Source organism: Convolutriloba macropyga, chromosome 4, assembly GCF_964194025.1.
Source record: "Convolutriloba macropyga chromosome 4, txConMacr16.3, whole genome shotgun sequence".
In the NCBI taxonomy this organism is placed as follows: Eukaryota; Metazoa; Xenacoelomorpha; order Acoela; family Convolutidae; genus Convolutriloba; species Convolutriloba macropyga.
The window spans coordinates 25,918,846-25,931,345 of NC_134471.1; the positions used below are offsets into that span (position 1 = coordinate 25,918,846).

General features: G+C 37.5%; 2 protein-coding genes across 5 annotated transcripts in view; both read right to left on the reverse strand.

Annotated features, from left to right (window-relative positions):
* LOC142337555 (uncharacterized) overlaps window positions 1–12,500 on the reverse strand; it is a 288,613-nt gene that overhangs the window by 115,199 nt on the left and 160,914 nt on the right. The gene's annotated exons all lie outside the window — the stretch shown is intronic.
* LOC142338344 (uncharacterized) overlaps window positions 1–12,500 on the reverse strand; it is a 123,069-nt gene that overhangs the window by 35,748 nt on the left and 74,821 nt on the right. For all 4 annotated transcript variants that reach the window (XM_075388051.1, XM_075388054.1, XM_075388053.1 and 1 more), the window contains exon 2: window positions 9,231–9,595. In XM_075388051.1, the coding sequence (XP_075244166.1) occupies window positions 9,231–9,541 (311 nt within the window). In that variant the 5' untranslated portion in view covers window positions 9,542–9,595. The remainder of the gene's footprint in view (window positions 1–9,230; window positions 9,596–12,500) is intronic.

The window sequence follows — 12,500 nt, forward strand, 5'->3', positions numbered from 1 at the left end:
ATCGGTTTATTACTAATAATCATAATCTCAGTTAGTCAATCTGAATTCAAGTTACTCTGCAATTGCTCTTCATAACCCTAAGTTAATCTTAGCAGTGGATCCGCGTCGCGTTTCCAATGAACATAATTCACGATACACAAGTAGTTGTGTATTTGACCAGCACTTGCTACTCAATTCTTAAGACAAAGCATTCGCACCGCGAATCCTAAATTATTCAGCAATCAAAGATATAACATGGCGCAGTCAGCGACAAAGGACAGCGGCAAATCCCCACTTGGAATTCAATCCTTTTGGGAAAAGGCGACACTAGAACCCCCAATTCGCTGGGAGTTTTGGAGAATACAATTGAAACTCGCAATCCTCGCTAGAGAAGGAATTGAAGTGGACCTTCTCTTGGTAGACCCTCCAGAACATGTACTCCTACCTCCTGAACCAGCATATGAGGATGCAGTGGACAACCCGACGGCACAATCAGAACGAGACCGACGTGACGCAATGAGCAGGCAAAAACAGCGTGGAAAAACCAATGTCAACGTGTCATGACAATCGGCGTACTTTGTGGTGACAAACCATGGAAGTTATGTGATCGAAAAGCATCCTCTCTGATGTATTTGAGCTTAGGCATGGAAGGGCGTTGTGTATTCAACTCAAAAAATTCAACCATCAAACTCGAAACAATCTCAACGAAGGATCTTTGGGACGTTCTAAATACAACCTTCATTCGGATCCATAAAATAACCTTCGATAGATACCTCTTCCTCACACGAAAACAACAAAAGGGAGAACCTATTGAGAAGTTCTATGGACATCTCAAAGAACTTTCGGAAAACTGTGACCTAGGAGATAGAGGGGACACTATCATCCGGGATGTCTTTATCGCGAATATGCAAAATGAAGACATTCAGAAGGAACTTCTTAAAGAAACAGTAGACCCGGAAAAAGCATTGGCAATAGCAATTAATTTTGAGATGGGTACACTCAACCAACTAAAAATGAACGCAAGCAAAACTGAGTCACAGTCAACGGTTAACCAAGTACAACGGACACGTATCGCAAATGCTACCCCTTTCTCCAATATGAATACAACCGCACGGAAAAAGCCTACAACCTGTCATTTCTGTGGATCTAATTGGACCTCCGACCATCGCAATAAATGTCCCGCTCGGGGAAAAAGATGCAATAACTGTGGTATTGAGAACCACTTCGCAAAAGTTTGTCGCAAACCTAAAGATCCCAATTCGTACCCAAAACCCAGACCGCGGGTCAATAACGTAGAAAAAGACGATCAAAATAAAGATGTCAGTCAAATTTCGGCCAATTTTGATCCCGATTTGGAGTCAAACTATTCTTCAGATGAAGATAACTGTGTAGCAGTCATATCTTCAACAGATTCCGCAACTTCGGTGGACGCAACCAACCTTCCTGTAACTCTCGGCAATACACCAAAGAAGGTTTTGGTGGATTCGTGCAGCGTATGTACAATAATCAATGAATCCTTGGCGAACTCAAGTATTTCCCATGATCCAAAATTAAAGTGGATACGCGAAGCGAATCCTAAACAATTGAAAACATTTTCAAATGAACCTATTCATACGGTGGGCATCCTCCAAACTTCCATTCAAAGCAGCAATTGGTACGCGAATCCAATCGAAATTCAAGTAGTGGCGGACGGACATCGTTCTCTATTGGGTAGAGATTTGTTTCCAGCTCTTGGAATTTCAATACATCAATCAAGTAATCAAGTAACAATCAATCAGATAGATCAAGAATATTGCCCAATCAAAAAACAGATTGCTATTGATTACCCCGACTTAATCTCCAGAATTGGTAAGTCTAAAGTACATACAGTTCGTTCAAAATTCCACAAACATTATACCCCATCACATCAAAAAGGCCGCCGTGTTCCTATAAATTTGTTAGACAAAGTATCCGCTGAACTAAAGAAACTTTCTGAACAAGGACACATTGAAAAATTACAAGAATGTTCGGATAAAAACTTCATTTCTCCCATTGTAATTACGGTCAAAAAGGACAAATCTGTAAAATTAGCTCTTGATTCGAAAATATTAAACAAAGCGATCCACAAAAACAAGTATCAAATGCCAAACATAGATAGCCTCATCGATTCAATTTCACAACATATTAATAACTCAAATCTGGGAGATAATGTCTATTTTTCAACAATCGATCTAAAATACGCCTATAGTCAATTAAAGCTGCATCCCGATACGGCACGTCACTGTAATTTTAATATCATTTGCGGCGAAGCAACGGGTACGTATCGTTTTAAAACGGGATTTTATGGCCTTACAGATATGCCGGCCGAGTTTCAAAAGGCAATGGATTATACATTGGTTGGGCTGACTAACACATATTGTTTTCTGGATGACATAATCGTAGTTAGCAAAGGCACCCAGGAATCGCACCTCAAATACGTATACAAATGTCTCCAAAAACTTGAAGCAGATAATCTTAGAATTAATCGAAGCAAATGCCACTTCGCAAAACATCAAATAAATTGGCTTGGTTTTACATTTTCACAAAGTGGTGTTAAACCTATCGAATCTAAAACAGCGGCAATTGCGGAAATTAAAGCCCCAAAAACATTGAAACAATTACGGTCATTTTTAGGTAGTGTTCATCATCTAAGCAAATTTATACCTAATCTTGCCAAAATATGCCACCCTCTTCGACGTTTACTAAAGAAAAACGAAAAATTTATTTGGAATGAGAATCATCAACCACATTTTGAACATATTAAAACTGTTATTGCAAACGCTACGGAAAATACTCATTTTAATCCAACACTGGAAACGCGCATCAAATGTGATGCATCCCGCCAAGGTTTAGGCGCTGCACTCGAACAATTAGATTGCGAAGGGTGGAAAACAATAGCTTTTGCATCTCGTTTTCTTAATAGCAATGAAGAACGTTATAGTGTAAATGAACTCGAATTACTTGGGGTGGTTTGGGCCATTGAATATTTTTAATATTATCTATTTGGGAAAACTTTCACAGTTTTAACAGATCACAAAGCACTTCTTTCAGTCTTAAAATCACACCGCTCTAATAAATCTTACAACAGTAGATTAACACGATGGATTCACCGTTTGTTACCATTTGATTTTAATATTGAACATATTCCTGGTACCCGAATGGGCTTAGTTAATTGTATTTCGCGACAACCAAATCAGAACGCTAAAAGTGTCAATCAATATGATGAGAAATTTATGGTAGCAACAATTTCCCGTATTCGCGACGCGATTACATCTTTATTTAGTAACGCAAATAAAATTCCTTTCCAAAAGCGGCACATAACTAGTAATTATAAGCAACAAGTACACCCGACGCGAGTCCACTCTTGCAAACCTGCTAAAATTAGCGCGCATAATTCAAATGCCTCAATTAATTCACTCATTCCTCGAGCACAAGTAAACAATTACAATTCTGAATTCATTTCTAACTTTGATTGCCGTGCAAATCAATTGCTTCAATCTGATACCACACCCGCATCGCGAATCCAGTCGCAAAATTCTAATTGCCATTTGATAGCTAGCTACACACAACAAGTACTTCATATCAACATGTCAGCAAAAGAGGCACCACAAAACAACCCATCAACTTCACCACACACCCCAAGAGTGACATTTCGCACCCAATCCACCCCCATCTCATCTACCAGAGCCGGACCCAGCAACACCCAAGCATCATCATCACCCGAGGAATATGACATTGAGTTCTCTCGGGAAGAGGTATTCGAAAACAACCTCAACCAGCTCTTCACTAAATCCTTCCTGGCGGTACTCACAAGCAAAGACGCGGTGTTGAAAGAGATCCGCGATTGTGTAATGCAGGATGACGAGGCCCGCTGTAAAGAAGTGAGCACATACATCCACTCCTTCTGGAAGGATCTACACGTGAAATCTGGGTGTCTGTGTGTTGACCAACGTGTGGCCATTCCGAATTCTATTAAGGAGGCGGTGCTCGAATCCATCCACATGACGCACCCGGGTAGTTGGGGGATGATATCTCTCTCCCAATATGCATGGTGGCCCTACATGCATAGGGAAATTTTAGCAAAAACATCCGATTGCGTCCCGTGGACGGATATTGGTAAGAATCTGAAACCTATTATACCAAAATCTAACTGGCACCCACACAAAGCTTGTCAAGAACCAAACGAAGAAATACAGATTGATTTTGGGGGTCGATAATTAATGATAAAGACAAAGACATTTACTTCTTAACATGTATTGACCGTTATTCAAAATATCCAACTGTTAGAATATTCGAAAATGCTAATGGGGTAAACGTAGTAAAATTTCTTCGTGATTATGCATATACTCATGGAATCCCGCGAACGATACGCTTAGACCAAGCAACTTGTCTTGTAGGTAAACAAGTTACAAATTATTGTAACGAAAATAATATCGACATTCTCGACGCTCCGGTCGGTGATCATAGAGCTATTGGATTGGTGGAGCGAATGATCCAAACAATTAAAAGACGTTTAGCCTGCATGAAAGCCGAAAATAAAGATACATTTTCCACAGCTAAAGCAATAAAACAAATAGTCTCTGATCTACGATTAACTAAGCAGAAAACAACAAAGATAACACCTTTTGAAGCTCATTTCGGTCGCCCTGCAAATACTCCTTTACGGAATATTAGCACACTTCCATCAAGTCAAAATCTAACTTATGAAAAAATTGTTAATCACTATTTAGATGCTGAGACAGTTTCTGCGGAGGATTTGCTAGACGAAAATGGATGGATCAGTGCCAACAGAAGTGACATTGAGATAGAGCAGAAGATGTGCCAGGCCTCCTTAGACGCAGGACAACGCTATCGGGAGTCCGACATTAAAGAGTCCTGCTTTATAACGCATCCGCAGATCACAGACCCTATCCCCAGGACAGAACAGTCCCTTAACGTCAAACTGGCTCGAAAATTACCACAAAAGAAAAGAGCAAAAAGACAACTGGCGGGTCTGTACGAAATGCTAAAACCTGGATCCTTCGTCACCAAGTCGTCCCCAACAACGACGATAATTAACGAGCCTGGCAGTACTCCAGTGAAAGTCCGAGATAGTGATCTCGCAAAATTTGGGACTAAAGCAGAACGATCCACCAACTTGGGGGTATATGCCCAGCGACGCCCTGCCCCTTACGAAAAAACCACAGAGTTTAAGATCGCGAAGCAAAGTAACGATCTTAAGAAACAGAAGAGGGGCAAAATCAAGATCAGACGTCGCCAACGTGATACTACATCAGTAGTATCCTCTGTGAATTCAAACGTCTCGCGTGCACTAACAGTCCGCAAGCCGAATAAACCACAATTCAAAAGACGCCTTAATGTCCCCACAGCTGATATCCAAGAAGACGTCTCAAATCAAAACCAGCCTCTCATTTCAATTGTACCGGCCCCACCTACACCTACATCACAAGTACCCCCCGCACAGACACAGGACGACCAAACAAAAGGCCGCAAGCGCAATCGACCCCAATTCTACGGCTTCACAGATGCTGACATCTCTCCTACAAGTTCTCTAGCTTCAACAAGTTCTACTCAACCAAAGAAGCGCAAGAATAAAAAAGAGAAGAAACGAACAAAGCAGTCAGATTCGGTGGTAACCCTCATCCAAACGGCGGAACAATCTCGAATCCCGTCACCTCCCCGACCCGACTTACAATTGGGACAAGTTTCACCACCGGACCCCAGAGTTCGATATTTTGAATATGAGCAAGAACGAGAAATGTCGGTTTGGGATGCTGAAAAAGAAATTTAAATCCAAAAACTTAGCAAAACTGTTTTAAACTACATTCATTTATTTAGTCTGGTTCCCGCTCTGCTGATCCAAATATAATGTTAATTTTACTTTTAATTCATTACAGTTCATCCTCATTTGTCAGCCTTTAATTTCTTTCAGTATTCGCCCTGCGAATCCATTTATTTCTGTTTGTGCATTTAAATTATTCAGTACAATGTATTCACTTCACATGCTTAAATTATGACGCGTATTCGCTTTACATTTACACAATTATTTAACAATAGTAGTACCTCTACATTTTGAGTTAAATTATGTTCGTCTCATTCAATTTCATGTTTTGTGTTGATACTAAAAAATTGTAAATACATTAAAACTTTTTTTTGTCACGAGGGAAATGTGATACATATGGATACCTAAATATATATCGAAACCTTCATGTGTACTAAATTATTTACCCTCTATATCTATAACTATATCATGTGTTTTATAAACTAAAAGTTTTGACTTCTATTTATTCACCTATATTAGTATTCCCGATAGTCTACTAAATTATTTCATATTTTGTTCATATCGGTTTATTACTAATAATCATAATCTCAGTTAGTCAATCTGAATTCAAGTTACTCTGCAATTGCTCTTCATAACCCTAAGTTAATCTTAGCAGTGGATCCGCGTCGCGTTTCCAATAAACATAATTCACGATACACAAGTAGTTGTGTATTTGACCAGCACCTGCTACTCAATTCTTAAGACAAAGCATTCGCACCGCGAATCCTAAATTATTCAGCAATCAAAGATATAACAGGAGGACAAAGGCAAATATCCTGTACAATATGATGAATATTTCCTGGGTTCAAAAATTTCGAAAAATTAATTCTGTCCGGAAGCTCTACAGCTTTACCTTTTAGACATCAACAGTATTTTAACCCTAAAATCTGTAATTATTGGAATCACAACTCGATACACTATTGAAAAATTGCAGCATGTGTCCAACTTCTTTTGCGTCTTCTAGAGGGAACATAAATAGCAAATGGCAAGAAATCTACCGCTATAGCTTCATAGCTTCGTAGACCTGCGTTCCGATACCTTCATATCAAAAAATTGTGCAAAAATTTAAAGGAGATCTCAGATATCATTCCAAAAAGAGAGAACTTAGGTTTTTAATCCTTGCTGAGGTGTCATATTTTAATTTAAAAGAAATTGTATACCTTGTGTTTCGTTTCTACACGCTGCTTTCAAATAACAATCAAATAGAGTGACATATACTCCGTTGAAAGTGAGGTAAAATTACGTGAGGAAAAACAAAGGATGCAAATTTGCCCTAATAAAGGAGAAAAATGACTTCACGCGTTCAAACCAGTAATAGATTGAAGAAATCAACATAAAAAGAAGTGAGCGTCATTTTATATGGTTCTGACATCAACGAAACGAAATGAAAAGAAAGTCCTAAATGATAATCCAAAAAATTGTTTCCAATTAAACAAAATTTCCAAAGAAATAATAACCTGAACGTAAACCTTTTTTTCAAATAGCAAAAGAAGGCTTGTGAAATTTTTGTCTTTTAATATGTGTCAAGACAACAGAAAAACAAATCATTGCAAAACAAAAAAAAACAGAAAAAATCATAAACTGAATACAATCAACAAGTTAAGTTTTGCCTTATTTAAAAACCCAATGGGATCTATCTTTACAGAAACAAAATGACAAAACAACAAAACGAAAATACATAGCGGTCAAGCTAGAAAAACTGTCGATTGAAAACATCAACGACAAAGATGTTTCCTTAGAAGACCTATAGAAACTTCAACTATTGACACCAAGCAATACGACAACAAAAACAATAATAAAGTACAGGTAAACCTCAAATATTCTCTAACACTCAATAGAACTACTTAGTAATAAATTCATTAAGAACATAGGCTATCCAAAAAAAAACATTTAATCTGCTTGTTTTTGCTTCATTAGAAAACCCATCGAATCTATCATTAACAAACAGAGCTAACAAAACAAGAAGTTTGGCCAATTAGGGCCAAACCTGTCCATATTTTATCTAGATGGATAGTATTGAAGTCAATGAATTGCTCTCACACAACCGCTGATTAGTTGGTTTCAATAGTAACCAACTGAGGCCTAGGAATGCTGGAATTAGGGGGCGGTTGAGTGGAGTGGGGTAAGCATGGCGGTAATGGCGAGGGGTAGGGTTGGGAGGACCGGACGACACTGGGATGCAAATCGCCAAGTGAAGTAGGGCACACGGTGGTCAGTGATAGGGGAATAAAGGTGAGGGTGATTGAGAGAGGGGAGCGTGACGGCGAGAGAGGATCCAAAATTTGAGTCCAGGAACTGCCCTTCACACTGTGAAACTTTCTCCGCCAAAAATTTCGCCGATTCGCATACTTAGGGACTCAGCGAAAATGGAACACAATTCCAGCACTCTTTTCGTCTGACTTGTAGTAGTAAATTGTCGCCACTTGAGTTCAATTGCTGACACATGAGAAAGAGAGGGAAATTTAGGTCCTGTAAAACGAAACATGACAGAATAACATCGGTCGAATTGCTCTTAAAAGACCGGCGAGCGGTTGGCTTCGTCAGAAGCTAGCTTAGATTTAGGGAGGCTACCTTTAGCTTCATGGAAGGAACGTATGGCGACGTGACGGCGGGTGGGGCACTGGGGTGATTGGGTGCTCTGGGTTACCAGTGGAACGATGAGCAGGGGTGGGTATGGGGGGCTTGGGAAGGTCAAACTGTTTAGTAAACTGAAAGGCCCTAAGAGCCCTTAATGCCCTCCGGGCATTACATGTTTATCCCGTTTTTGGGGACGAATTGTCAAAAAGGCCAGACAAAAAATTGGTCAAATAAAAAAGTGCATTAAAAAGAACCAAAGGCCCAGGACTAAAAATAACATTAAAAAGAACCAGGACTAATATAATTGCTATAAACTTCGTTTAAGAGCAATTAAAAAGTCAAGGGCTTAAAAGTAACTTGAAAAATTAAAACGGCCAAGCGAAAAAATGATCAACACGTTTATAAAAATTGCTTCAAACTCCGTTCGAGAGCAATTAAAAAATACTTAAGACTTTGAACACCCTAGTTAAACCTGAAAAAATTCCATCGGAGTGGTATTTAAACTATCTGCTCCTTTGGCATTGAAATTACATCTTAATATCTAATTCAGCACATTTAGCACTCTTCTCTTTACTAACAAAATCTCAGAGACAGCTTAATACCACTTTAAACTTTTAAGAATAAAATGCCATGCTCTTAAAAAAGAGTAGCGGGTGAGGCTGATTCAGTGATCCATTCGATCAACGTCATTGTTTGCATCAATTTTGTCCTGAAAATTTTACTATTCAACACACGTCCTACTCTCCATTTTGACCTCCCAGTTTGCCGGACTCTGAACGATTAATACTATATTGAGCCACGAACATTTCCTCCGCCAGTGAACGCGTGAACATACCTTAAGCAGTAGTTATTCATAATCGTGGCAAAGCTCTCGATTGCGCACACAGCATGGGCTTTTAACTGGCTAACACCTGATCCAGTTTCCATCATCCAGATATTTCGACCGTCCTCCCACTTTTCAACCAGACAATTTTTGGAGCGTTTGTTGGGATCCTTTGGAGCCAATAACTTGAAGCCGTCTTGTAGATTGGGTGAGTTTTGGGTCAATTGATCTTGCAAGCAACTGTTCTTGAGTCTCACCATTAATGATGTTGTGATGATTATGATAATAGTGATAAGTGTTAATTGATTGATGTGCTTTTTCATCGTTCGTATATCGAGCGAACATATGTTCACGTCCGTGCAGATATTGATCTGCAGCTAAAAAATATTAACATAAACCGACTAACGTCGGAAAAATTGCTCTCGAGTGACAGGCGGGGCAATTTGATTCAGGGGCTCTAGTCTAGATAAATTTTTCTTGATGGGTGCAGAAACATCTGACTAACGTAGGGTTCGAACCCCGCCCTCCTGAGTCGACAGAGGCTTTTACCACTCACCTATCAGGGCCTTGTTTTATTTGAATAACAAACTTTATATCGGAGTTCGAGCAATTGAAATCACTCAAAATCAAGAATAAGTGCGTGAAAAAGTAACTTGAGAAGAAGATTATACTAAACGAAAAGCGCAAAAACGGTCGAGTAAAAATCTGCATAACAAAGACACACGTTTACAATAAATGCTTCTCATTCGAGAGCAACTAATAACTAGCGCCTTAGAAGATTAAACAGAAAATTCGAAAAGTTTGTTCAAAAGTCTTCTAAGTATGCATTGACAAGATTAGGTATAAAACATGAGATTAGGTACACCACTTTCATGAGGTTAGGTATAAAATTGAAATTAGGTATAGCAAATTTTTGAGAAATTTGCGTTTACCACAATACCAAAACTTTAAATTCAGTTTTCAGAATAGTTGTCAACAGCCTCATTTTTAGCATAGGAGTACTAAATTAGGTTTAGAAGAAGATATCAAACAAGAATTCGCGTGATATATTTTTTAAATTGAATGAAATATTTGTCTTAAACAGATTGCTTTTATAAATTACTCTCAAATGTTGTTATTTTTATTCTACAAAATATGTAACACAAAAATCAAATGAAAGTTTTTCTAAGGTTTTAAGGCGTTTTTTTCACTTAGTTTAAATTTAGAACAAAATTCCCTTTTTATTTTTTGATATAAACTTTTGAGTAGACATATACACGCTGATTGTGGTTTTAAAGTAATTCCCGAGTAGACACTTGTTCTGTAAATGAGTGCTTAGCCAAAAAATCATTTTATTTTCAACTCTTCTTCTGGAGATTTCGGTTGCTAATTTTTTCTTCTTCGACCACGAATTTTCCGAATCTCCACCTTGACTTATGGTGAGAGAAGGTCAATATAGAGACCAAAGCAAAATAACTTTTTTTTCAGATCTCTAGAACCAATAATCGCTGCCCACAGTTATCCATTTCAGTTTATGCGAAACGCTTTCTAATCTTATTCAATTTTTTAAATTTCATTTAGATTTCTGCAGTCTTCATTTGCAGCCGTTTTCAAAATTGTGTTTAGATAATCAAAAATTTGAGGTCACATTTTTACCTTAATTGTCTACAAGTCACAAAAAGAGAACGGTGAGAGTTATTTTCATTTTGTAAATTTTGATCAAATTTCTCAGAACTTCAATAGTTTTCAGCTTGTTTTTGATTCATATTGATTTTTTTTTCGTTGTTTTTTTCGTTTTCCAGTTATCGATTTCATTTGTTTGGTATTCAATTTTTTTATTAACAATTTTGATCGCTTTCAGGAACTATTGATGAAATTCTCAATTAAAGAAACTGAAAATATGAAAAACTTTTAAGAAAATTGCAAAAATCAGTTCTGTTTTCCGATCAAATTTTGTGGTCAAAATATAAAGCTACCTCATTTTTGTGACAAGCAGTGTCTCAGTCAGAAAAAGCAGTGTCTTTTAAAAGAAAAAATATTGCTATTCTTGGAGTCAAACTCTCAAAATATATTATTTTCCAACTACAGAACATAAGACCGGAGAACTAAGGGATTTTTGTTTTTGTTCAATAATTATTCGATCTAGTAGTAAAACTATGATTTACATATCTTGTAGGCCCGAAGAAAAAAAGAAACTTTATTAACTGTATGAGGGACAAACGTTGGCAAAAATGATAAAAACTCTCAAGAACTTTTAAAGTTCAATATATAATTGTTTGTTGGCCCCATATATACTATTGTGGCGCCTTTTATCATAAACCAAGAAGGAATTTGTCAATGGTGCTGCGAGTAAGGATTTTTTTGGCGTGTATAAGTGTTTTTTCTTTTGGTAAATTTTTGTTTTTGGGTTTTAACCTCACATTTAAAAAGCTTTCATCTTGTACCAGTCTAATCTTTCGAGGACTTAATGCATATTTTTTTCAAATTTGACCGTAAAAATTGTGGGTGACATAATAACCCCATTAAAACTGTTGTTAGGACAAATTTTTCATTTAAAAAGCCCAATTGGAGTGAAGTTTAAAATTACATTTTTTGTCGTTCGTTTGTTTTTTTACGGTTTTGCGTTTCAAGTGCCTCCAGAGAAAGAAAAAAACAAATTAGAAACAAAGTCGACGCAGAAAATTTGGTTTATCAAGTAAAACGTAGAGCAACTAACATTGGATGAATTGCCCTCGAACGACAGACGGGGGCAAATTACTTCAGAGGGGAAATTTTTTATGGTGCAAATATCGGTTTTTGGGTTTCGACACCGAACCTCCAGGTTGGCAACCTGATATATTACCCACTAGTAATATAAGAATCTGACTAGAGTCACAACAGTGGGGACGAAAATTCTCTGCAAGGCAATTTTTTTGCAAGTTCACAAAACATTTAATTTAAAGACAATTATCTGAAAGGAAAAATTTGAGTTATTACGAAGAATCTCCCCCCATTTTTTGCCGAAGAAAAAATTTCGTCAATTTTTTTTTCGCCGAAATGCAATGGGGTCTAAAACATTTGAAAAATGGGGTCTAAAAAACTTGTGTCATTTTTTGTCTCTAACGGATGTGAAATGTTGTAGAACATTTCAAAACCATTGGAGACGAGAAGTGAGTGGAAAAAATACCGGAAACACTATTTTGAAAACAAAATTATAAGCCCCAAGGGGACGTTAATTTAACAATATTTTCCAAATATTTATTTTAAAAATCTTTTGTCGATTTATTTTCTCTGATGCATATGAAAAGTTCTGAAACATGTTTT